At 44.7% G+C, this 23,788-nt stretch overlaps 2 protein-coding genes across 6 annotated transcripts in view; one reads left to right on the top strand and one right to left on the bottom strand.

The window, feature by feature from the left end:
• Positions 1–229: 229 nt before the first annotated feature.
• GMNC (geminin coiled-coil domain containing) lies at positions 230–10,495 on the bottom strand. Its single transcript, XM_068692371.1, has 5 exons — positions 10,489–10,495; positions 5,875–6,162; positions 5,708–5,793; positions 4,451–4,567; positions 230–2,957 (listed from the first exon to the last, which is right to left on the bottom strand). The coding sequence occupies exons 1-5, from the start codon at positions 10,493–10,495 to the stop codon at positions 2,313–2,315; spliced, it is 1,143 nt and encodes a 380-aa protein (XP_068548472.1). The 3' UTR covers positions 230–2,312.
• A 982-nt stretch (positions 10,496–11,477) lies between these two features.
• Positions 11,478–23,788, top strand: part of OSTN (osteocrin) — a 94,763-nt gene continuing 82,452 nt past the window's right edge. For 2 of the 5 annotated variants that reach the window (XM_068692175.1, XM_068692173.1), the window contains exon 1: positions 11,478–11,589. Coding sequence is in view for 2 of the 5 variants with exons in the window: in XM_068692160.1 (XP_068548261.1) it covers positions 11,581–11,589 (9 nt within the window). In the remaining 3 variants the exon portion in view is untranslated. The remainder of the gene's footprint in view (positions 11,590–23,788) is intronic. The other 3 variants (XM_068692160.1, XM_068692159.1, XM_068692165.1) reach the window with 2 other exon arrangements.

Genomic DNA, 23,788 nt, shown 5'->3' on the forward strand with positions numbered 1-23,788 from the left:
TCTACAGCTGCGTTGGGTATAATCCTCTGGCCACACTGTCTATTTGCCTGCATGTTGTTCATCCCATATCACCACAAATACCAGGGCTTTCCATCACTTAAGATAAGGTCAGAAATTTTCTGCACTATGATATGTAACAATAAAAACTCCAATGAACAAAGTTATTGTCTTCAGTGCCACATTATATAGTAGATCTAGAGTCTATTAGTAGAAAAATGCCTTGAAGAAAAAACAAAACAAACTGTACACAGTTTCCTTAAAAACACTTTTCTTAATATACTTTCATTGAAAAGCAGAAAAGTGCTATAGATCAGTGGTCTTGTCTGACCAGTTTTTATCAGCTGGCCACATTTTCACAGACTACAACAAAACCCCAGAAAAAAATAATCTTGTATTTATTTCACGTGCATTATTGTTTTTAATCTAGTGCAATAGTGCCTACAATCATGCTTTCAAATAGCCTATTGTGGAAGTCTGCCTTTTGACTTTAAAGTAACTACACAGAAAGACAGTTGTTTATTTAAAAGTCTTCTGGGAAATCACTATTGCTCCCCACGGAGAAATCCAAATATTGCAATTCTAAGGCACAAGAGGCTGTTTGGGAGATGCTTTTATCCCTTTAAAAAAAATAAAATACCTAGTTTTCTGTAGAAAAATAAGCCCCCCTGGAAGGAAATCCTCACATATGATTATTTTTACGTATGAAAGTACTTCCTCAGTGTCACTGGGGCCATTCTGAAAGCCAGAATAACCAAATCCTTCCCTTCACTTTCAACGTTTAGGCATCAAACTACTATAAAGCGGCAAAGAAATGTAACACAAACATCACCAGTGAGTTTACTGCAGGTCATATCATTATGATCTGCATCATGACTTCATATCATTAGTAGTGTTACCAACAGCCCTGGGCAGTGCTGGAGCAGCTCCTCACCAGGCATTTTAAAGCATTCTCAAGGCAGTCACGGTCTTAGCTTCAGGTCACCACTGCCTGACAGAGACATGAAGAGGCAAGAGATGGTGTTGAAGGTCGAGTTCCCAAACTCTCCCTAATCACTAAGTGATACTGCCTCTGCAAACCAGGAGAAACATAAGAAGCATTTCCCACAGGAAGCATGAAGGGAGGAGGAAACAGCCCTGATTCTGGGCTGATGTTGATTGCAGGTAAATCTGCATGATCTCAAAGATCGAGACATAAAGGTCAAGAAGCTGTTCCCTAGAAACATCATCTCCACTTTCACAAGTGCAAAACAGCCCAGTGGAATCCACAGAAACCACTTCTGAAGCCAAGAGTGGCTTCCTTCAAAAAAAAAAATAAAAAAAAAAGAAAACACACCACCACCAACAACAAAAAAAATCATTATCAGGCCAGTAGATAGGGATGAAAAATTGACTGAAAGCTAGCGGGATCCCGCAACTGAGGGGAATGCATGTTTTGCAGAAGAAAGAAGTGCTCTGAATGTACTTCAACCACAGCTGAGAAAATGCCTGCCACTAATATATCAGCCTTGGTTGGGGATGGCAGTGTCATTATTCCACAGCCATCTTCAAATCTAGTTCCTGTTCTGTAGCTAAAGTTGGTGAGATACAGGGCTCTAAATGGTTTAATTCCTGACAGATAAAATACCTTTAAAACATAATGCAGAAAACACATTGGTCTTTTAATCACAGCAGAAGAAAATCTCAGACTTGCTGAATTGCTTGTAATTATGTAGCCTTTAGGCAACAGAATTAAGTCCTGCTTTTTGAATCATTATCAAAAAATAAAAAACAACAGCACCAAGTGACTGCAGGTAGGACAGCCTAGTGTAACATGTTAACAAATAGAGTGGTTGCCTTAATCCAAGGCAATCTATGTAGCCAAGAGACCCAAATCACAGACACTGCTGACCCTCAGCCTATGCCATCTTTGTCACCTGTTGGTGTTGGGGAGAGATGTTATTTCCAAACTGTATTCCCCAAATCCCTTCCAGTTTGATGCATGTGGGCGTGACCATCAATGCTGAAAGTAGTTCAGTCTGGAAGACACCAGTTAAGAAGGAATAGTTGATGACAGAAACCATGATGTGAGAAAAAGTAGGTATCTCAACACAGGCACAAGAGAATTGGGTCCAATCTAAACACCTGGCCTGGGGCAGATACCTGTCTCAGTGCAATCTGGAGCTACACCTGTGAAAATCTGGAAGGGAATGATGAATGGGTGGGTGGCAGGGTAGCATTTAACAGGCTTGTTTCTGATGTCTGAACTTGTCTCGAGCACAGGGTGAAGTGTATGTCTCTTACATCCCCTCTAGCTGACCCTTCATGCAGGTGCCTTATTCAGCCTGCTTGGGCACCCAGGTGAATCTCCATCCTCCATCATCTTCTCTGCGCACAAAAGCTTGTCCTTGGTGGAAGGTGTGTGTTCTCACATTGCGGTGAGGGCTTAGAGATGTTGTGAAGGCCACTTCTGTTCTGTTAGGTGACAAATCGTTAGTCAAATATGGCAACCCATAGGCTGGGAGGGAGGAAATACTCGGCACTGGTGACGAGACACAGGGTGCTGAAGGAAACTGGGGAAGGAAGGTAGAGTCTGTGCTGCATGGATGGACGCTGCTGATATCTGGAGGCACGTGGCTGTAGCTGTATGCTGCTGCTGCTCCTTCGCTGTGGCCATAGTCTATTGCTTCATCAGGGCTCAGGCAGTATGAATCTTTTCCAAGGTCTGAAGAGAGGGCACTGTAGTTAGCTGAAGATTCATCGATGGTGTCAACATCTTTCAGTCCTAAGGTCTGCAAGACCCAGCTGTCCACAGCAGGACTGGCTTGCTCTTCACAGGCAGTGAATTCATTAAAGAGGTTCCTTCTGGCTTTGGAAGCATGAGGAGTTTCTTGAGGAGTAAAGCAGTAGTCCTCTTTTAATCTCCTTTTGGTGCTTTTGAGAATAGCAGAGTTTTTTTGGCCATGGCAGGATAGCACTTTCTATTAAATAAATAATAATAAAAAAAAAAAGAGAGAAGATTAAAGGTCAGTTATTTAGTTACCAGTAAGTAACGAATTTCTGATATCAGATTTTAGATGGGCAAAGCAGTTACTACTGTCCTTATAAAAATATTTTTATTTCCACCCTGTGCTCTTTTTGGACTCCTTAAGCATATGGAATATGACTAATTATTTTGTCCTTACAGCCTCTGAAACAACCGAGTCCCTGAAAGAGAAGAATTTGACAATGTCAATAAGGCCTGTGCTTTGATTGCATTCTCACTCAGTAAGGCGTGAAATGAGAGCTCCCGTCTGGCTGTGCTGCACTTCTCCGTGCTGGTGCTGCCAGCAGCATTTGGCAGGTGAGTGGGGTATTGGGGGGGAACGTGGCAGTCTGACAAAGAGGAGGATGCTGAGGTAAGTCATGCTGGGGCAGGTGCATTTGCAGCCAGGGAGCGCTTGGAGCTGCAGCCTCCACAACCCTGAGCTCTTTCATCCACCTCAGCTGCTGGGAAGAAGGCCCTTCAGGCCCCTGGGGATGGTCAAAGAAAGGCAGGAATAACAAGGAAGGTCCCCACCATGTCATGGACTTGCTGCTTGGCCACCTCCCATGACAGTGTCACACTGGACTTTCCTCCACATAGCATCGAGGGGTGGCCATGTCTCCCTGCTAGGCCCAATGAAGGAGACCTCTTCTACTACCAGGAGCCAGGTCTTGGCATGGCTGAGGGATGGATGTGCCACATCGTCAGGTGGGAATAAGATGTAAAAGGAAAGGCCCCTATTATTTTTGTAAGCCTTTTTACTGCTTGCCCAATCCAAAGAGCTGAGCAAATAATCGCTTGTTTTCATGGGAAAGTCTGGAATACTTTTTTTAAATCTTCAGGTTGATGAGAAATACATATTTTTACTTTCTTTTGGGAGAGAATTAAAATATCAAAAAATAAAGTAAATATTAAGATTTTTAACATGCTAATTATAATACTAATACATAATACTAATTAATAAATTGGAAAAAAATTAGAAGATCAACGTTCTAATGTAAATGAATAAAATGTACCATGGCAAGGTAACAAAAACAAAACAAAAAAAGAAATCACCCAAAGCATACAAAATGGAAAATTTAATCCTTATCCAAAGGAGTAAGTGACAAAACAAACAATTTTAATAAATATTTTAATATGATCAAACCTGAATTTCTCACTGAAAAAAAGTTTTAGACCAAATAATTTTACCTTGCTCTACTTATAACCTAAATTTAATCATGCCATGGGCTACAATGTTTTCACAGTCAGAACCTGATAGGATGTTACTCCTGAAGAAAACCATCACCTTAGACCCACGAGCAACAATTTCACAGCTCTGTGAGCTTAAAAAGCAGATCTCAGCTGCAGGTTGTCTGCACTCTTAGACCTTCCACGTATTTTAATGGCATGTATCTATTCAACGTGTTTCTTCTGCACGCATTTATACAACAAGTTTGAGTACAATACCTTGGCTTTTTCTTCTAAGCATTTAATCAGGGCAGAATTCAGGTATTGTCGGAGGTTATTATTTTCTTCATGTAACCTAGCAAGTTCCTCTTCCTTCTGAAGCAAAGTATCTTGAAGCTGTGGAATAGAGATACTGCTGAATAGGTGTTGACTCTGTAACTTAATAGCACTTGCCCTATGGTACAGGCTGCTTGGATTTGATGAACTGGGTGTTTGCTTTGTGAACGCAACCCATCCCCTCAAGCCTCTTGCTTCTGTGTATCTAATTGGCAAGATTGTTCAGCTTTCATTTTTGACTTTTATTCTTTACTAAGTGTTTGAAAAGATTACTCCAGAGAGAGAGAGAGAGAGAAAACAAAACAAAACCACCTAACCACCTGTAACTGTGGAATAATAATAGAAAAGAATTACAGGTAGTCCCATGAACAGCCAGAAACTGTCACGGGCATGACAGCAGCTACCAGCTCTCCTCCACAGTGGCAGTAAGCATCCTTTTACATCCCTCTCATTCCAGTGTATAGTTGGCTGATGGAGAAAAGGAGAAAGAAGCTGGAGGCTAACAATTTATGGGGATAGGACACAGAAGAAAGATGCACTTGTCATTGGCAGGATCTCCTGCACCCGAAAAACACTGATTTAAATGATTAAGGTCGAGCCAAAGAACAAAGTACACTGATGTCTGGAACAAGGATTTGATTCCAGGGACCTTAAACTTAGTAAATGAGGTTCCATTTACTTCAATGTGTCAAAATATCACTCCAGGTGTTTCTTCAGAATGATCTCTCTGGATTTCCTTCATCTAGGACTGTTCAGAATTTGTCCTGTTGCTTGATAGGATTCACAAAAAAAAAAAAAAAAAAAAAAAAAAGGAAAGGAGAGAAAATTACAAGGCAATGCTTGTTGGTCAAAATGGTTGATCCTCCATATATATGAGTAGGTAATTCTGGTGGAATCGTTTCTCATGAAGGTAATCCTGATGGATTAGGACAGACACAGTGTAATTTCAGTTAACAGCATGAGGCTCTGCAACATCAGAGCCTGAAGTTCCCCGGACTTCCCCTGTGCAATGTGCTGTGAGAGGGGGGAAGGTGAGCAGAGAACCTCCCAACAGTTGTTCCATCTTCGTGGGACAACACGGGGAAGACAAACACTTCAAGCAGGGATCAGAGAACCCCCAGAAGGGGGTCAGCCCCTCTCCCTACTCCCAGAAGATGCGCAGCGAAGTGCGGGCTGCCGAGGGGGGGGGGACACCCTTACCTGCTTGTTCCTGTAGAGCTGGGAGGACAGCTGGTCTCCCCGCCACACCTCGTCCTGCCCACCGAGCTCGGGGGTGCACAGCCGGCCTGGGCGACAGCAGCGCGGGGTTAGCCCGCTCCGACCGCTCTCTCCCTGCCGGGCCCGGGCCCCCCTCGCCCCCCACTTACCAGGCTGCCGAGCCTCCCGCCGGCCCTGGCTGTGCAGCGGTGGCTCCGCGGCGCAGCCGGCGGCCCGGCTCTCCCTGGAAACCCTACCGGGGGCCGGCCAGGGACAGGAGCAGCCCGGCCCCCCGCTGAAGTCCGGCTGCGGGCACGGCCGGCCGCCGCTCTGCGGAAGGAAAAGGGGTCGTGGGGATGGGGGAGGGAGGCGGCTGGGTCCCCCCTCTCCTCTCTTCCTGCCCCTCCGGCTGCGGAAAGCCCCGGGGGGGGGAGGAGGTGTCAGCCCTCCTCTGGACCCTCAGCGGGGCGCATCCCGGTGAGGAGCATCCCAGCGCTCCGGGAGGGTCCCTCCTCGGCGGGGAAGAGCTTTTTTCCCCCCTTACCCTCTCCCTTTACCCCCTTCCCTTAATAATCCCTTCCCCTCTGTCCCAGCTGGGGCTCGCTCAGGTGTCTGGCTCAGGAGGGCACCGCTGCCCCCCCCGCAGCTCCCAGCCCCGCCCCGGGTGCCCGCTCGGGGACCCGGTCCCTCCTCATGTCCCCCCCCCCCAGCCCGGTGGCACCGCAGCGCCCCGCTCTCAGCCGCTGGGCACCCGGCGGTGCCGCCCCCGCCGCAGCCCCCCGTGGCAGAGGGGCTCCGGGCAGAGGTGTGCCAGGAATTGGGCTGAGTTTGCTGCGGTGCCTTGGGAAATGCTGCGGTCCCGAGCGGGTTTCGGATGGAGAGAGGAGCCAGGTTGTCCTCGGCCGGTTCGTCCGTCCCACCTCGAGGGCTTGATTCAGGTCTACAGCTGCACAAAGCTAGCGGAGTCACCTCCAGGCTGCTTGCTCTCTTTTCTGCCCCTGCCGTTCTGCAGGAGTCCCAGGCTGCACAGTAGCAAAGCCTGGGGGTTGTCTCTGGAGTCACCCCTTTTCCCTCCTCCAAATAAGCACGATCTGAATCTCTGCAAAGCAACGGCAGAGCCTGGAGCCTCGAGAGGGGAATCTGCCCATCCTTAGGAAGGCAGAGCAGCAGGGACTGCTCCTGCAGGTAGAGGAGAGCCCTCTTCCTTCCCCATCTTAGAGGGCACGAAACCTCCTGCAAAGCCCCAAGGCAAAGAGACCAGCTGCTCCTTTTCTGCCTCCAGGTCGAGAGAAATGCAAAGAGCACTTACCATGTTAGAGGCAGAATGAAACGCAGGTCTTGGGAGCAGGTTTCTGTTAAAGCCCCAGCGAGGTTTAAATGGCTCTGAAGGAGGGGGAGAGGGGGGAGACCGGGGAGGCGAGTTTAATCTAAAGGAGCTCCCAGTGACGCCTCAGAGCTCTCCTGAAACCCAGCAATCTGATTTGGTGTAAAGCTGTCAAACTTGTGACGTGAATAAACAGCAAACTTGCTGAAATCAAAGTCATTCTGGCCCCACAAATCAACACAAGGAAGGAGGGAAAAGAAAAGAAGGAGAGAGAGAAAAAAAAAAGCCTCCACACACTTCAGGACAGCACCGAGCTGGTGTGTCTGTGTTTCACTACAGGAAATGAGCAGGGATCCAGGGAAGCATCCCACATGTTCAGAGCAGGGCTGTTGGTGTTGCTAGTAAGTTTGTTTTGTTTTGTTTTGTTTTGTTTTGTTTTGAAGCCTTGTTTGCAGCTGTAAAATCCAGCAGGAGGAAGCAAGTTTGTCCAACATGCCTGTCTGAGGGAGTGAGTTTTCCACAATTTCCTGGGAGTGTGTAAAAGCAAACATGATCCAGAGCAGGTCTGAGGACAGTTCTAATGAGAAAGAAAGTGCAGATTTCAGAGCAGTGCAATCTGCAATGACAAGATTCTGCAAAAGTCTCACTTTATTGGGAATTAGATTGCTGTCAAGCCCCAGGCTTCCAGGAGAAGATCTCAGGATAAAAATGCAGTGTCAATGGTATAAGATTTACTATCATACAGGGTAATGTTGCAAAAGCCATATGCAGATGTGTAAAAGAAAGATTGTCTGCATAGTCGCCTCTAACTCAGAGCAGTTCCATGGCAATTAAAATTCAGAGATAGACTTTGTTTCTTCACAGAGAAGAAAAAAAAAAAAAAAAGTCAAACCAAAAACCTCTTCAGTGAGGGTCTGTGGGTCTGTCTTTGAATAGCATAGGGGATGGTGTGAACAAGGCTAACAGCAGAGCAGTTGTTGGGTCAGGATCCTGCCTCCTGCCATGGTGAGGGCTGTTCAGGGAGGTGACCCGACCTGCCTGAGGACACAAGCTGCAGCCAGCTGAGGGTGAGGCAGGGCCAAAGGCAGGCCAGGCTGGCATATGGGACAGTCTTTCATTTCCCCCCTGAAGGATGCTCAGTGCTGTTCCCCATTTAGCAAGGCTCAGGGACTATAACAACCAAGAGGGCCACTTATCTTATATTCTTTTCTTACTGGCATACTTTCCTAGGTTGCTGCCCAAGGTAAACTGGCAGCTATGCCAAATTAAATCATTGCCATCACCCGCCTCAATTATGTTTTCTTCCAAGAGAGGCATTTTATAAAGGACTTGTGCTCCAGAGCCACACCGCACCCAGCCCTGGGTCACCAAGCGATGTCAGCTTTCCTAAACCCCAGCTCTGCGCACCGTGTCCCCTAACTGCTGCAAGAAACCCACACTCTTTAGGTGCCAGCATGGCCGGGGGGCTCGCCAGGACCACAAGCTCAACAAAATGCTCCCAGTAGGCATCAGGGCCCCGTACTGCTGTGCTTGGCTCGTTTTTATTCCCCTCACTGGGCTGCTTCAGGGGGCCTCTGGGCTGCTCCCTCACACCGGGGGCAGTAACACGCTGGGGGCAGGTAGGCAAAGCCCCCAGAGGCCACAGGATGGGAGAGGCGGCGGGCAGGGCAGCCTCGGGCGGGATGGAGGGGACGGCGGGGCCCGCAACAGCGCTGCGTGAGGCGCCGAGGCCGTGCGGGACCCGCCCGGCCCCGGGAGCCCCTCCGGGAGCTGCAGCTTCAGCCCCGGGCCGGCCGAGGCAGCCGCCATCTTGGGGCTGCCTCAGGCAGCGGGAGCGCCGGGCCCGCCATTGGGAGAGGCGAGCGGGCCCGGTGACGTCATCAGCCAGCGTCTGCTGGGGGGGGGGGTGATGGTGGCTGGGGGGGTGATGGTGGCTTCAGGGGGCATCGCCTCAGCCGGGGCAGCCCCGGGGGGTTCCTGCTTCTGGGCCTCCCCTGGGGTCTGCAGGCAGCTCTGCTCAGCCCTGTGGGTGCCACAGGTGCCCCCTGCTCAAGGCTGCTTCTTGTAGTGCCCCCCAGTCACAGAGTTATTAAGGTCACAAAGGACCTCCACGTCATCCGGTCCAGAAGTTCCCCTGCAATGTCATTTCACATTTTGTTCCTCATTAAGTATCTAAAAGCACACCTGCAGGTGCAGGGAAAGCTTCCTTCCTGCCCTGTGCACCTGGGCGGGTGGACTGCTGCTCAGTCAGATAATGACGGGATGAGGGGGACTGGTTTTAAACCTAAAGAGGGGAAATTTAGATTAGAGGCTAGGAGGAAATTCTTCACTCAGAGTGTGGTGAGGCACTGGAACAGGTTGCCCAGAGAGGTTGTGGATGCCCCATCCCTGGAAGCATTCAAGGCCAGGCTGGGTGAAGCCCTGAGCAACCTGTTCTAGTGGGTGGTGTCCCTGCATGCGGCAAGTGGGTTGAAACTGGGTGATCTTTGAGGTCGCTTCCAACCTGACCCATTCTATGATTTTATGATTCATTCTGTGCTGGCCCACAGCTGCTACTAGGTGGCCCTTTGCCTGGCACAATGCTGGTGGCTCTGTGCTTCCTCTTGGCTGAACCGTGTATGTTCTGGCACGCTATTTGCCTCTGAGAAGTGTAGGAGGAGTGCGGACACACTGAGTGAAAAACAAGTATGAACAAAACCTGTGGTCACCCCATTGTTGCATCTACAAAGCTGGCGTCTGTGTTGGTTTTTACTGTTGGCTTTGCTTTCTAAGCTCAACTAATTCATTTAGACTCCCTGCATCATGGTTTCCATGCCCGACAATGAAGGATGGTACATGGTAACAGGCCACCATATGAGAGCCCAGCTGCCTCATAGGTTTGGGGAGATAACTTTTGAGTGATATTCTGTCAAGGGAAGGCCAAATGCAGTTGGTGTAAGAGAGAAAGAGATAATTTTGCAAAGTGGGCTAGGGATGTTACACATGATGATGGAAAAGCTTCAAGTCACACTAGCAATTATACATCAATGTGTTGTGTAAAACAAAACCAAGTAACAAGCACCTGCAAATTCGTTTCCTGTTTATCTGAGGCAGCTGGTCTCTGAGCTCTTACTGCTTGTTGTAGTTAATCTGGCACTTCAGCTGGAGTGAAAGTTCAGGGATGAGACATTTGTGAATACTCTAGTATTACTGTTGGATTCTGTGTAGATACATTTATCAATGTTTTAATTAAATTTAATTTTCGTTAAATGTTATTGTTATTTTTGTTTAAATGATAATAATGAAGCTAATCCTCCTTGGATTTTTCTAATTTAACGAATTTCTATGTAGAAATGGCTCTAAAATTGTGTTTGGACCATTGTGAACTGGCTTCCAGAAGTGCTGGCTTGCAAAAGTATAAAAGTTTTCTTAAACTATTTGTAAATATTTTTTTTTCTGGATTTACCTCAGTCAGACTTACTTTTCATGCTATCACCTGCACAGATGACTCTCGCAAAAGCCTCTTCATTTATTATGTCATACTGCTGCTGCAGTGCTTCTCATCCCTCTTAGGAATAGCAAGCGTATTGGTGGCAAAAAAAAAAAAAAAAAAAGTTCATATAATATGCCCTGGTATTGGTCCTATACTGGGGTACATACAGGTCTGGCATTTGCATGAATTTCTGATGATGTTTGTGAACTAAAGGTGTGATTAGTTAAGCCTGATGAGACTAATTTGCAAGAATGCTTTTCAATGGAAACTTGTTCAGATACAGGTCCTGATTCTTTCTGTGATTAGTTGTCCTCCACAAACACAGGTCTAAAAGGCACTTCCCAAACCTAATCCCCTGCTGTTTACTTTCATATTTTTTCAATCTCCCTCTTAAAACTAATTAGGTTATTTTCCTTATGTCATTCCCGCTGAGAGGCTCTCCGAGCTCTGATGGCTAGGCACTTCCTAGTTTCCAGACTGAATGTATTCATAGCAGGTATAATCCCTTTTGTCCTAGTGCCAATATCTTGCTTGATTTTAGACAGTCCTTGTTCCTCAGTAGTGTTTATCTTTGATGTCTTTGCAGAGTGCTGTCACGTACTGTCTTTTCCCTTGCTTTTTAAGTCAAATAAGGCATGCTCTTTTACAATCTGCCCATAATATATACACCACAGGGACCCATCTCAGAGAATATTCCAGCTGACATTGACCTGTTTCTCAGATGGATGACAAAAATTACTCAAGTCTGCTGTGTAATTCACCAACGTTTTAGAGAAGAACATTGGTAAATCTTTTATTTCTTCCTGGTATATTTTAAGCTAATGTTTAGCTTTTCTATCACTCTCTCAGATGAGTGACTAGTTTGGAAATTGTTGTCAGCTGGCAGTAAATACAGCAAATGAAGTCCGCAGGTGTAAAACACAGTTTGTCAAATTGAGCCGCAGCCTATTGAGCTCCATCTCTTCTGTTTCTATGCAGTATAGCACTGTGGCATTTCAAGAGTTTTTGGAAGCAAACAAATTCAACAGACAAACAAAAAACTGTAACAGAGCCTTCTGGATTTGCCTGTGGTTTCTCACAATGAGGGTGGTGAGTCAGTGATGGAGTCTATGCTACACAGACATGATTCTTTTGGTGGCTTCAGCGCTTTCTTGTGGTTTGAAATGAAGGCATACAGTACATTTAGATATTTGTGACTGCATTTTTGTGTTTTTCTGGTGCATGCGTGCTGGATGAGATTTATCTCTGACAGATCCCCAGAAGTGAATTTAGTATTAGTAGCGTTTAGTTTGCTGTGATTTGAAAAGGGTCGCTTGCTATTTTTTGTTAACCCCTTGAAAGAAATAAGTTATGTTTTAGCAGCAACGTGGAAAAGGGTAACATTGTGATGATATAGAAAGTTAATTTGAGTAATGAATATTATTTGATGGATTTATATGCATGTGGTGCTGTGTGCGCTCAAATTAAATAACAAAATGCCAAATGAGTATCTCTTACTTTTAGTTAATCTTGAATGGCTTTGACAGTATTTGTGGACTTTTAGAAAGTGTTCTACAGTGCTTAAGGTCCTGAGAAGCTTATACGCCTCCCAATTTGCAGTCATCTTCCACGCTTATCCTCTGGATAACAGCATTGCAAGGAACTCATTATCACCCTATGCAGACACTAGGATTTTGAAAGGATGTTCTTTATTGGACATGCTTAATTTTAAAGTGGAAAATCACATTACCTTGCATCACATTTTCTTGTACAAACGGAATTCTGTAAATTTGTGGCCATGCTTCAGATTTATCTGAAAACATTAACTTTTATACATAGGTAGCATGCTTCTTATGTATAAGAATATCCTTACAGGTGAAGTATGTAAGCAATGTGCTTGAATAATGTAAGTGGTGTTTGTGTGCCATGTGTTGTGCACAAGTGCTCACCCATCTGTTACCACCCGTGTTCTGTTAACAGCTCAGCCTGGTTGTCTAACTGCTGTTTTAAAAGGGACCAAAGATCCCTGCTTCAGAGAGAGATCTGTTAGCTAAACCCTGGAAAGCAACTTATGGTAGCCTAGGACTTGAAGGGGCTTGTGAGTCATCTTGTCCCATATCCTGGTTTTGTTAGGCAGTCAGTTCATAAAAAATTTTAATGACAACCCTCCTAAATGTTCTTTTATGACACTGGTACTACTTCTTACTTCTAGACAATTTGAAGTGTTATTCTAACTTCCTATCTAAATTTATTCGTGGAGTTTAATCTCTTCTGCTTTTTTTTTTTTTTTTTTTGACTTTAGCTTATGTGGTTCTTTTTCATCCTGTGTGTTTGCCATCTCAATGTGCTTATAAGCAAAATCTATGCTGATTTTATCTGGTTTTGTAATCGTTTTTCTGTTTTCCTGATCATCTGAGAAACAGCACACCTCTAGCAGTTAGATCTCATCTTTCTTCAGCATGGAGTACTCTAGATTGCAGTTCCCATATTTTCAGATATGGGAATGAGTAATCACATCCCGAAGTGAAAAGACAAAAAAGTGCTGTTCTTATGTAGCATGGGATATATTTATAGAACTCACTGCTATACTATGTCATTGAGGGTGAGAGTATCATGGTAAATAAAATAAATAGAAGAAAACTTCTTATCATTCTGGAGTTTTCTTCTAGATATTCTATCACAGGAGGACACTAATTGCACTGCTTTTGTGTTTATCTCAGAACAAATCCCAGTCCCTTTACTTTGTAGGTGTCTTTCTATTTCCTTTGAAGGAGCTGGAACTGTAACATGAAAATAAGGCCCTAAAGAGATACTGATCTCATGTCTGCCTCTTGACTTCCTGATAGGTTCTCTTGAAAACTACAGGTGGGAACCTGTTTCTATGGCCAGTTTGATAGCTGTATAAAAGATAAATATGTTCTGCTCCTGGGTCTGATGTTATACAGTGACAGCAGTGTTTGTTCTGAGGTTTCAGACAAGCTCCTGGGATCACCCATTGTCTTTCTTTTTAGCAGAGTCTTTAACAGGATTCATGGGAGCTCTGTGTCACCAACTTACTTCGTAGGCCCTGGTCATTCTTTGCATCTTTGTGGTCAGTTGCTCATCTCTCCATCAGGAATGGTGTGTCTGCTTAGATTTTATATTGGTGTAATCACAAATGTATTTATATAGCCCATGGCCAAATGAATCCCTCTGTTCTTGGCTGTGACCACTGGGGTCTACAAAAGCCATGTTAATTTTGAACAGGAAACTTCTTTCATGAATTTTAGGGACTAATTGGGTGGGAGTTTGAACACAAACCTTGATGTGGTTTTGGATGTGAAGCCTCCTCTTTATGTGGCACCAGCAGCATGCTACTACCGTGTTTGTTTGCCTCCATCCAGAGGTTACCACTGAGCCGAGTTGCCATGCTGCAGCTAAGTAACCTTTTCATCACAGAACTCTGATTCTGCAGTGCAAACAAATGCACTGAGGTAGCCCCGTGGTTAAATGACAGATCATAGAAACAGTTTCTCTTGACTATGTTATGAGGGTTGACCATCAGTCACCATTTGGGTGAAATTGCTGAGCATATGAGAGAAACAATGGTGTGCTGCGAAGCCATGTTTTTCTCCATGGTGTTTTCTATTGAAGTCAAACTATTTTGCAGGGAGACCTGCCAGACGAGCTTAGCTCGTGGGTTTTATCCAAACTGGGATGAATTTTCACGGGACCAGATGCAGAGCTGGATGGAGCTCCATGTCTCATCAGCTACTGACACGTGCATTTGTCTGCTTCATAACCTGGTCTGTGGGCTCTCCAGTGTGCACCGTGTTGCCGGTACCTATGGACTGGACTTCACCTATTTAGTGCTGCTTTTCCTCTTGGCTGGTGCTCAGGAGCTGGCAGTCTGGCTCCCCTCCATCTCTCCTTGGGTGTAGTGCTGGGCACTTTCCATTCTTGGCTGGCAGCTGGGAGGCTTGGCAGAGATCTCTGATCTGAGTAAATATATGTGAGGGCATCTCTTCATTGCAGAGCTGTATAGCGCTGCCTTCCCTAATCAATAATGAATGAAAGATCCCAGGATGCGTGGAAATGTGTTGGGGGTCAGAAGGTGAAGGATGTTGTTGTCACGAGCTGAGAAAGATGTCAGGGTTTTTGTGCACGCCATTCAAAGGCTGAGTTAAAACAGTAAGTCACTAGGGAGACGTTCTAGTAAAACAGCTCTGTCCGTATACACAGACTCTCCAGCTCCTAGTCCGTGCAGGTAGTGTTCGATGAACTGGTGATGAAAAGGAATTAGTTGGCTGGTAATTCATCTAAAAGATTGGCAGAGGATTTTACAGGCTTACACCAGAGCTGGCTGGAGACAATAATCTCTTTTCTCAAAGAATGCTGAGGTCCTGACGCCCAGCTCGTTGGAATGAAACCTGAATGCTTTTTAATTCTTTGTGAAAGATTTTTTTTTTTCTCTTTGGTTTTTGTTTTTAGGAAGGAACAAAATGTTTCATTGTGATTTTGTCAATGATTTTGATATAATGGATTAAAAGAGTAAATGTCTTCCAAATCCCAAAGCTGTTTAAAAGAAGAATTCCATTCCAAACACATCAGAGCTGTTTTCTCCTTGGAATTTTTGCTGAAATTTCATTTTAAGGAAAAGTTTACACATTTCAGTGGCAGTGTGGGCTCTGTTGCAGCAATGATGTGCAGTAGAGATTGACTGCTAGCAGGATTTTTTGTACAGTTATACTCCATGCTATCCTGGAGGTGAAAGGGGTGGTGGGGGAGGCTTGCATCCACTTCGCAGCCTTTTACTATGCCAAAGCAATGTAAAAAGGCCTCAGACTGAATAAGAAACCAGAGAAATGTTTGGTTTTTAACTGCCCCGGATGAGAGAGCAGGATTCATCGATGCCTTACTGTAATTTTACACTTGTACAATTGCATTGCAAAATGTAATAGGACAACAGGGAAAGAAATGAGATTAGTAAACTGCTGCAAGGTAGGCTTCAGAGAAGAGGCTTCTCTTGGCTCGAGGTTCCTGTGTCATACTCTCCTGATGTGACATATTGCCTCCAAGTCCCTTGCTTCTTCCTTCTTCCAGGGATATACTCTCTGAGGAGACTCTACCTTGCAGTAAGAACTTTTATGTAGGGCCTGTGTGGAAAACACAGCTGTTTCTCTGAAACATGGCTTTGGGAAAATGAATCCTTGTACGTTTTACAGTTTCCATGGAGTCTCCCTGCCCTTGGTCCTGGAGAGATGTTTGTGTTTGTGACATTCTGGCCTCCAAGCATTCTGATATGGGCCACAGAAGACACCTGATGCCCATCACTAGATTCTGGCTTCCGTCCTTGTGCTGTGCTATGCATCTCCAGAGCTTGTGGTCTCTTCCTCAGTATTCTGCTGAAGTGCTGTGGCCACTCTGCAGGCATTCACTTTCTGTCTGTGCCTTTCTGTTTCTGTGGATGCAAGGTGGAACTGAGCCATGCAATTTGGATAAGAACCCAAGTTCATGAGGTTTTCGAAGTTTTGGCTGTTGTTCTGTGATTTGTCAAATATCAAGGGGGTTACTTTTCAGTGACAGAGCTTAGACCTAGGTGAAACCCCCAGCACTCAGAACCTACAAGGAGGTGTTTGGCGAGCACACCTGATGCACCAGGCACAAAGGAACCGTATTCCCCCAAAACAAAATCCTCCACTGGGAAGCTGAAAGGCTCTACAGTGCTAATTCTGGGTCAGCTCCTGCCTGCAGGACAGCCTTCAGCAAGTCACTTTATCTCTTTGTATACAAATTTATGCCAAAATGTGTGATGAAGAAAATGCTGGTTTAGATGTTCTGACCAATGAATAGCCCTCTGGAAGTGCAGGTATTTTTATTTTCAGGAGTAACACTGATTGTAGACTTTATTTCTTCAAAGATGTGGCTTGCTGCTGTGAGTGAGGAGGGATAAGGTGTTCCTGAAAATGTTTTGGTTTTCAGGCATCCCTGCGTGGTGGTGTGTTATAGGGCTGTGCAATGTGTGGACGCTAGAGGGCTTGCTAGCATCCCTCCATCTGCTCCCACACAAACAAGCAGATCGAGGTTGTTCGGTGGAATAAATCAGGGAGCCTTCACTCAGGTTCTTGCCATGAGATTTAAGTTTTATTTTTGGGACGGCCTCGGAGCAGTCGGCAGTTCTCTGTCATTTATTTACCGAGCACAATTATTCACCAGATTATTTCCATTAATCAGTCCAGGTCTATTGTGTGTCCTCTGCTCCCGCCAAAGTTATATTCTTTTACCAGCATTTTCCAAATCCAGAAGAATTGGTTGATTTCATCTAATGGCACAAATAATTCGATCTGTGTATTTGCTTCAGTGGAGCAATGTTTTTAAATCAAAAGGGAAAAAAACCAACAACATTTTTTTTTTTTATACTGAAATCCATATTGTCCATGTAAAGAATTAAAATAGTGTAAGTCATGTTCCCTGAATCTTGAGACAAACTGTAAAACATTTTTTCATCATTTTTATCTCTTATTAGATTTACCAAGGTTCAAATTTTCATTTTTTTTTTAATTGTTTCATTCTGTTTTTGTTTGTTTGTTTGTTTTTGTTTTTGCAACTCTAAGACCTTCTAAGCAGACATTCTTAGGTAATTGTGTAAATACAGTCCCTGTGCTTTAAGACAACTCTTTCATATAGCAAAATACCTTTAGTATAGAAGAAAAGAAAAAAAAAAGTGTGCAGGTAGAAGAGGGATGTGTACTCAGATTCTGTAGACTTGATTTCAGAAATCAATTTATGAAGTGCATATTTTAAGCAGTTAAAGATTTAGGAACTTCTTTTCAGTCATTTGAAAAAAAAAAACTTCATGAAAGTCTGTTTTTGCATTTCATTGGACTGTTGTTGTAAGCTACTAGCTATTACTTTTAAAGACTTAATCCAACATTTTGTTCTTCAATGGCATTTATAAATGAAGAAACAATGATAGATATTAGCAGTTTTATGTCAGGAACCCAGCTTCCACTTAAGCATTGTCATCTTAAAGTCTACAGCTAGCGATTGGTCTTTCTTTGTAAGTCTGGTGTTAATATTGCCCAAATACAGCTGTTGTATTAATATAGTCATTTGTCTGTGTTAACTCCTGCTGAGCAGCATGGAGATAGCAAGGCATCACTTACTGAAGGAAGTTCATGACATCTGAAGATGTTCAGGTATTCTTGAGATCCCAGCATCTGCACTTCCACGTCATTTCCCAGCTCTGCATACTGGATGAATTCCAGTTTTATCTGGGGTGGAATTAAGCTGTTTTGTTTATCACCAAAAAGCAACCAGGCACTGTACTGCCAGGTAGGAAAGCAAAACATCTGCGTTTGAAATGTGTGTAAGCTGAATGTAGGTTTTTGAGTGTGGCAGTTGGGCTGTGATAGTAAGGTTTAACATCCTTTTTGGTTGTTTTTGTTTGTTTTGTTGTTTTGTTTGTTTTTGGTTTTCCCCTGAAGGGTTTAGAGGCCATGCCATGGTTTCAATGTGGTTACACAAAGTGACTGATTGGCAAGACTACTTAATACTTAGTGAAAGTGAAACAAAAAGATCAAGGAACTCTGGCAAAATCAATGGTGTCTCTCCAGCTACTTGTGTTTTGCAGAAGTCTGATTTTTAATTAGTCCAGATTTTTAAAACTCAGCCTTTTTCAGAACAGTGTAGTTCTGTTTGGTTTTCATTCATGTGTGTCAGTGACAGAGGAGATCATGTAAAAATAAATAATTTTTTCCCCCTTATTGGACAGAACTGAGAACTTCAATGAATAGGTTTGATAACTAAAATGTAGAAGTGTTCTAAAATTCTGTAGGAGTTTTATTTCCATAGTTGTTTGTTTGTTTTTTCTTTTAGTGCATCAAAATGAAGAAAAAGAGCTCCCTGGCAAAGGGGAAATACTCAACCAAGAGCAGGGCACCAGTTAAAGCACCTGTCTGGGAGGGAAGGGCCTCTCAGTTCAGTGCCAGCAGCTGTTTGTGGGTTCTGGCCAGCAAATGCTTACAGTAAAATCTGAAACAGGGCTGGAAGCAGGACATGAGTTGTCTTCATCTGGGAGGTATATCCTAAGCACTGGGCCAGGAAGTTATTCTTGCTTGCTTTTGGCTGTAAAGAATCTCAAATCTTTTTCTCCACATCTCTGGGATGTGTTAAGTTTATTCTGAGATTGCCTGAGAGGCTGATTGCACTAGCAGTTAACTACAATCATTTAAGCATTTAGTTTTCAGTGATGTTCAGGTTGCCTGAATCTAAGTGCTGAAGTTAGACTGGTTTTCCTACAAAGAACCTCTGTAGTGCATGGAGGTGCAAGGACCCTAGGATAGCCAAGCTCCTGATCCAAGTGCTGTGGATCATTTTCTAGAAGCCTCCAGCACTCTCCATTGATACAGGGAATGTGGCTTAGTGCGGGCAGCATGACTATTGCCCTGTGCCATCCCAAATCAGAGCAGTACCCGATCTCTGTCTGATACCAACGAACAAAAAGCAGGAGCTTTTTCAGTGTAGCACACTTAGGACTGGCCCACCACTGGGCCTATTGCAATTTACCATTTTCACTGATACTTAAAAAGTGTTTTTCTTTTCCTCCCTATAATTGCATCTCCTGAGGCTCAGAGTGGAGCAGTGAGCGCAGATGACCACTGTGCAGCCTGCTGGAAATTTGGTTGTTTGCAAGGTATCCCCTAGTCACGTACGAGGCTGAGCACAGCGCTTGGTGCAGCACTCGCCTCGTGGTGGTGTTCCCAGCCACTCTGCCTCACCCTTGAGCTTTTGGCTCTAGTTCTGCTTTACCTGCTGGCTGGGCTGCTACTTCACATTATGTTTGACTGGTTTAGAAAAACTACATCGCTGAGTCCCCCTTTCAGCATTTAACAAGAAACCTCTGAGTGCGGCACTGGGGAATAAGAGACGGAATGGCTTTGGAAGTCAGCGTGCTGCCATCAGGCAGCCTTACAGCAACGGGTTAAGCAGGTACATCCCTGTAGTCCGTCACTCACCAGGCCTTTTGTGAGTTGACCTGCTAGGATTTTTCCCTCTGCTCCCACCCCTTCCTCTTTTCTTTTTCTCTCTATTCTTTTTCTCCGGTCTCTTGATTTCATGCTGGCTTTTTAAATTGAGGATAAAGGTAATTCACTTCACAATGCCACAGCTGGAATGAAATTCGGCCGCTCGCCTGTGTGGCAGGGAGGGGTGCGTGCTGGCTGGGGGTGGCTCATTGCATCTCCTAAGGCCACTACGGGCTGTCGCTGATTTATTGATAGTGCCTCTAGCGACAAAGCAAGAAGTTAACTAATTGTGAACATATGGTTCAGCTCATGCTTGACTCAGCAGAAACCTTGTTAGCCTGGAGCTGGCTAGGTGTTCAGAAGCAGAAGAGGAAAGTTTTGGGTGGAAGTTGTGGTCCAAAGTCCCACTGACAAGCCAGAGGGAGACCTGATTGATCCTAATCTATCCTTTTTGTTAACAGGCAGCATGCTGCTGTCAGGAACAGCTTGGTAATAACAGATTTGTGGCCTCTAAGTCCTTGTGGTTATAGTCAGCACGCGACACTCAGTCGGCTCCTTGCATGCTCTGTACTTAATTGGTCTCAACGGTGGGGTCTGAAATGAGATGGTAGTTCAAGGTGCAACACATGCTGTACCTGCGATTGCAGCCTGCGAGCTGCCGCACAGATGTCAGCTTTTTGCCCGTGGGCTTACCACTGGGGAACCGGAGGGTCCCCACAGAAAGGGACAAGGGATGTCTGAGAGGACCCTGCAGATTTTCGGTGCTTAGTATGGGCTTAATTAGAGGAAAATGTAGAGTATGTGTGGCTGGTAGAGGAAGAAGGAGGGAGGTGCACAGAACTTGTTAGGAAGTTCATCAAGGTGAATTGCAATTTTCTCTGCATTGAGTGGTCAGTCTGGACACAGGAGTGTTTAACAGGAACTGATACCAGTGAAAGGGGGAGGAGGGTGTCTCTTTCTGTCCATCTGTTGGTCTTTTGCAAGTGAATTGGGCTATGCCACAGGATTCAAAATGATGTAGTTAGAGGCTAATTTTTTTTTTCCATATGTGTGCATGGTCTTCGGGAAGAGCAGGCTTGTTGCTGTTCAGATCGTAGTGGGTTTAAAACAATTCTAGGGTTCTCGTAGTTTGCTTGACTGGAAGCGTTGAGGATAGAAAGATAGCAATTTTTAAAATTAGGTAGCAGAAAGAACAACAGGGATGTGTCATTTCAGATGACCAACAAGTTATCTGTGACTACCCAGACAAAGCAGAAGCAGGCAGTGAAGGCTACCTGTGTCCCGGGCATGCCTGCTCACCTCTACTAGGCACTGATGAAGCTGTATGTGAAGTACTGCATTTGGTTTTGGTCTTCAAAGTACAAGAAAGATGCTGAAAAGCTGGAGAATACAGCAGGAGGGCCACAAAGTTGATCAGGAGGCTGGAGCATGTCTGTAAGGAGAAGGTGAGGGTGCTGGGCTTGCTTAGCTTAGAGAAGGGGCTGAGGGAGTCTGACTGTGGTCTTCCACTGCCACAGGGGAGTGCAGAGAAGGCTCTTCTCAGACATGCACAGTGAAAGGTCAAGTGGCCAAAAGCTGAGACAAGTTACATTACAACTAGATAAGAGGGGGTAAAAAAACACAATAAGGGTAACTAAACACTGGAGCAGGGGCTAGAGAGGCTGTGAAATCATCGTTCTTGGAGGTTTTCATAACTTGATTGGAGCAGGTCCTGAGAAACATGATTTAAGCCTTAGTTTTTCGATGATTTTGTGGGTTCCTGCTTAGGGAAGAGCAGGATCTCGCTCAGACCAGGCAGCAGCTGGAGCCTGGCCCAGGGTGTGGGACAGTGACATGGCTCATGTGCTGCTGGGCACTGCTCTGGCATGGTTGTGGCTGCCACGCCAGTGTCATACCACAATGCGCATGGCAATTATCATTGTCTGTCTTAAAATGTAATGAGGTAGAACAGTTAATTAGTGGATAGAGTCTGTATGCTTGTTTGGAATATTGTTCACCCAGGTACAGCCATAGCTTTTCTTAGTAGAGGCTGTGCTTAGATGGTTAGAGCAGAAACAGATCTTGGGCCAAAGAGGTGCCTGTCCCTCAGCTATTTCTTATCACTGCCTGTGAGAGGATGCTGCAGGTGAGTTGGAGACCAGAATGTGGGAAGCCCATGTGTAAACTCCCGTGGCTGCTGAAGGTGGTTTGAGCTCACCTGGCTGACTGCACTGCTGCAGGTTGAAAGAACTCATGTAATTTATACTATGGGTTCAGTACGCTGGGATGTTAATCCCTTGTTAAGTCATCTAGAGGAAGCGGAGGAATAAATTCTTAAGCTATTAAGGCTGCTCTTGCAGTGTTCTTCTGACTAAAGCTTTTCCTTTTGTTTGCTTTTAGGGATCTTCTTTGATGGAAAGCTTTGACTGCTATTGTAACCAAATAACCATGTTACTCATCGAGATCACTATGTCAGCATCTCTGCTGTGAGCTCTCTCAGTTCTTTGTCTGGTATTAAAAGTTCAGGCGTAAATCCTCAATAAATTCTCATTTATGTTGCTCTAATAGTGTGAGGAAGAGATCTGCATGGAATAGCACTTAAGCCCAGCATAACCTCTTATTAGCATGTCTGCATGGTGCAAAGCAGCTTTGGAGGAAAGGAGAAGCAGGATTTGATGCTTGACATTTTCTCTCAGAACCCATTTCCCTTCGATTCCTTACCCAGTGAAGCAGAGTGGGGCAGCGGAGACCTTCTCAAGGTGGTGTCAGCGTTCCTCACTTCTAAAAAACAGCCCCTGCTCTGGTTTGTGACAAGCGCGTGTTATTTCAAAAGAGGAGGTGGTGTTCATGAACGTTGAGGTAATTGAGCTCAAGTTTGAAAGTGTCTGGATCAGCGAGTGGCTTTGTACCTAACTCAGAAAGGGAGCTGGGAGTGAAGGTAAGGATTTAAATCCCGATCCAGAAATCCTGTATGATACTCAGGAGGATCTGACTGGGCAGTTTCTGACTGTGTCTCCCTGTCTGCTAATTGTCTTTGGCTTCCCAGCAGAAATCCAGCTCTTAGCAGTCGCCGTGCCGCGATGCTCCTGTGTTGATACCAATTGCTGCTCCCTTTCCCGCCAAACGCAGATGCAGCAATTAGGATGACTTGCATCCTGCTGCAAGCAATATGTCCGATCTTCGGCGCACAAAGGTATTGTTTGAAGGGCTCTAAAGATTTTGAACAAACTGGCCTGGCAGGGGGACTTTCAGCTTCCCCTCCCTTATGGGCACAACAGCCTGTGTTTGTAAACAGAGCCTTACAGGACTAGTGGGAGCCACTAGAGGACTGTCAGCTAGTTAATTGGATGTCAGCTCCCCGCCGGGGATAAAGGCTAATGAGTCATCCCGCATAAAGAGAAGGGCCCTGAGAGAAAGGCAAGGAATTGTACAGCAATAATCACATCCACAGAGGAGCCCAGAGCTCGCCTGTCGGGATAAAGGCAGAGCAGCATTTGGGGACAGAGGGCTTCCGTGGTTGGATTTAGTTAAACGGAGATTAAGCAGGTTATGAATCTATAAAGATGAGGTGTTGCTGGTGTGTGTTGCCCATGCATACATGCATGTGTGTAATGGCTATATATACAACATAAACAACATTTTTAGTCTTAATATTTTGTCTCCCTTTATGTTTTATGAAAAATATGTGCTCATCTTTATGAAGTAAGGAAACCAAAATGTCTTACTATTGGGGAGTTTGCAGGGAACGGCAAAAAGGAATCAGGAAAGGAATACTGCAGCCATTACTTCAAGCTATGAAGTTACTCTTTTTCCTGTGAAAAGTTAAAAACAGTTTTTAGCAAAAAACTGTTTTCTAAAATGATGAGGTTTTCATCAAGAACCTGATGTTCTCCAAAAAAATGAAGTTTTTTTTAGAAGTTAGCATTTTGTGCATAAATCCATCATATATCAAAGAACATTTTGATTGAAAATATATATCAGTGTAGCTACATGAAAAAATAGAGGGACTTTTATTTCCATCTTTTTCAGGAGATGAAAGAGAAACATTAGATATTGGCTTCAAGATGTATAATAAGGGCATGTGTACCATTTAAACCATTTTGCCAAAGGAAAGGCTAATAATAGAGAAGTAGTCAGGCAGACACACAAAAAAGGTAAATAAAGCTTAAAAGAATCAGAAAATTTGTCTGTATGAGATTCTGGGAAGTTATTAGGCTTGGCTTTTATGCCTAAACTCTGCCTGACAGGTGTTTGCCTAGCCAGTTCTTAAAATACAGAAGAATGGAAGTTCCTTAGTCACCCAGTTCTAGTATGTCACCACACCT

The sequence above is a fragment of the Anas acuta genome, chromosome 9 (genome assembly GCF_963932015.1).
Source record: "Anas acuta chromosome 9, bAnaAcu1.1, whole genome shotgun sequence".
NCBI lineage: Eukaryota > Metazoa > Chordata > Aves > Anseriformes > Anatidae > Anas > Anas acuta.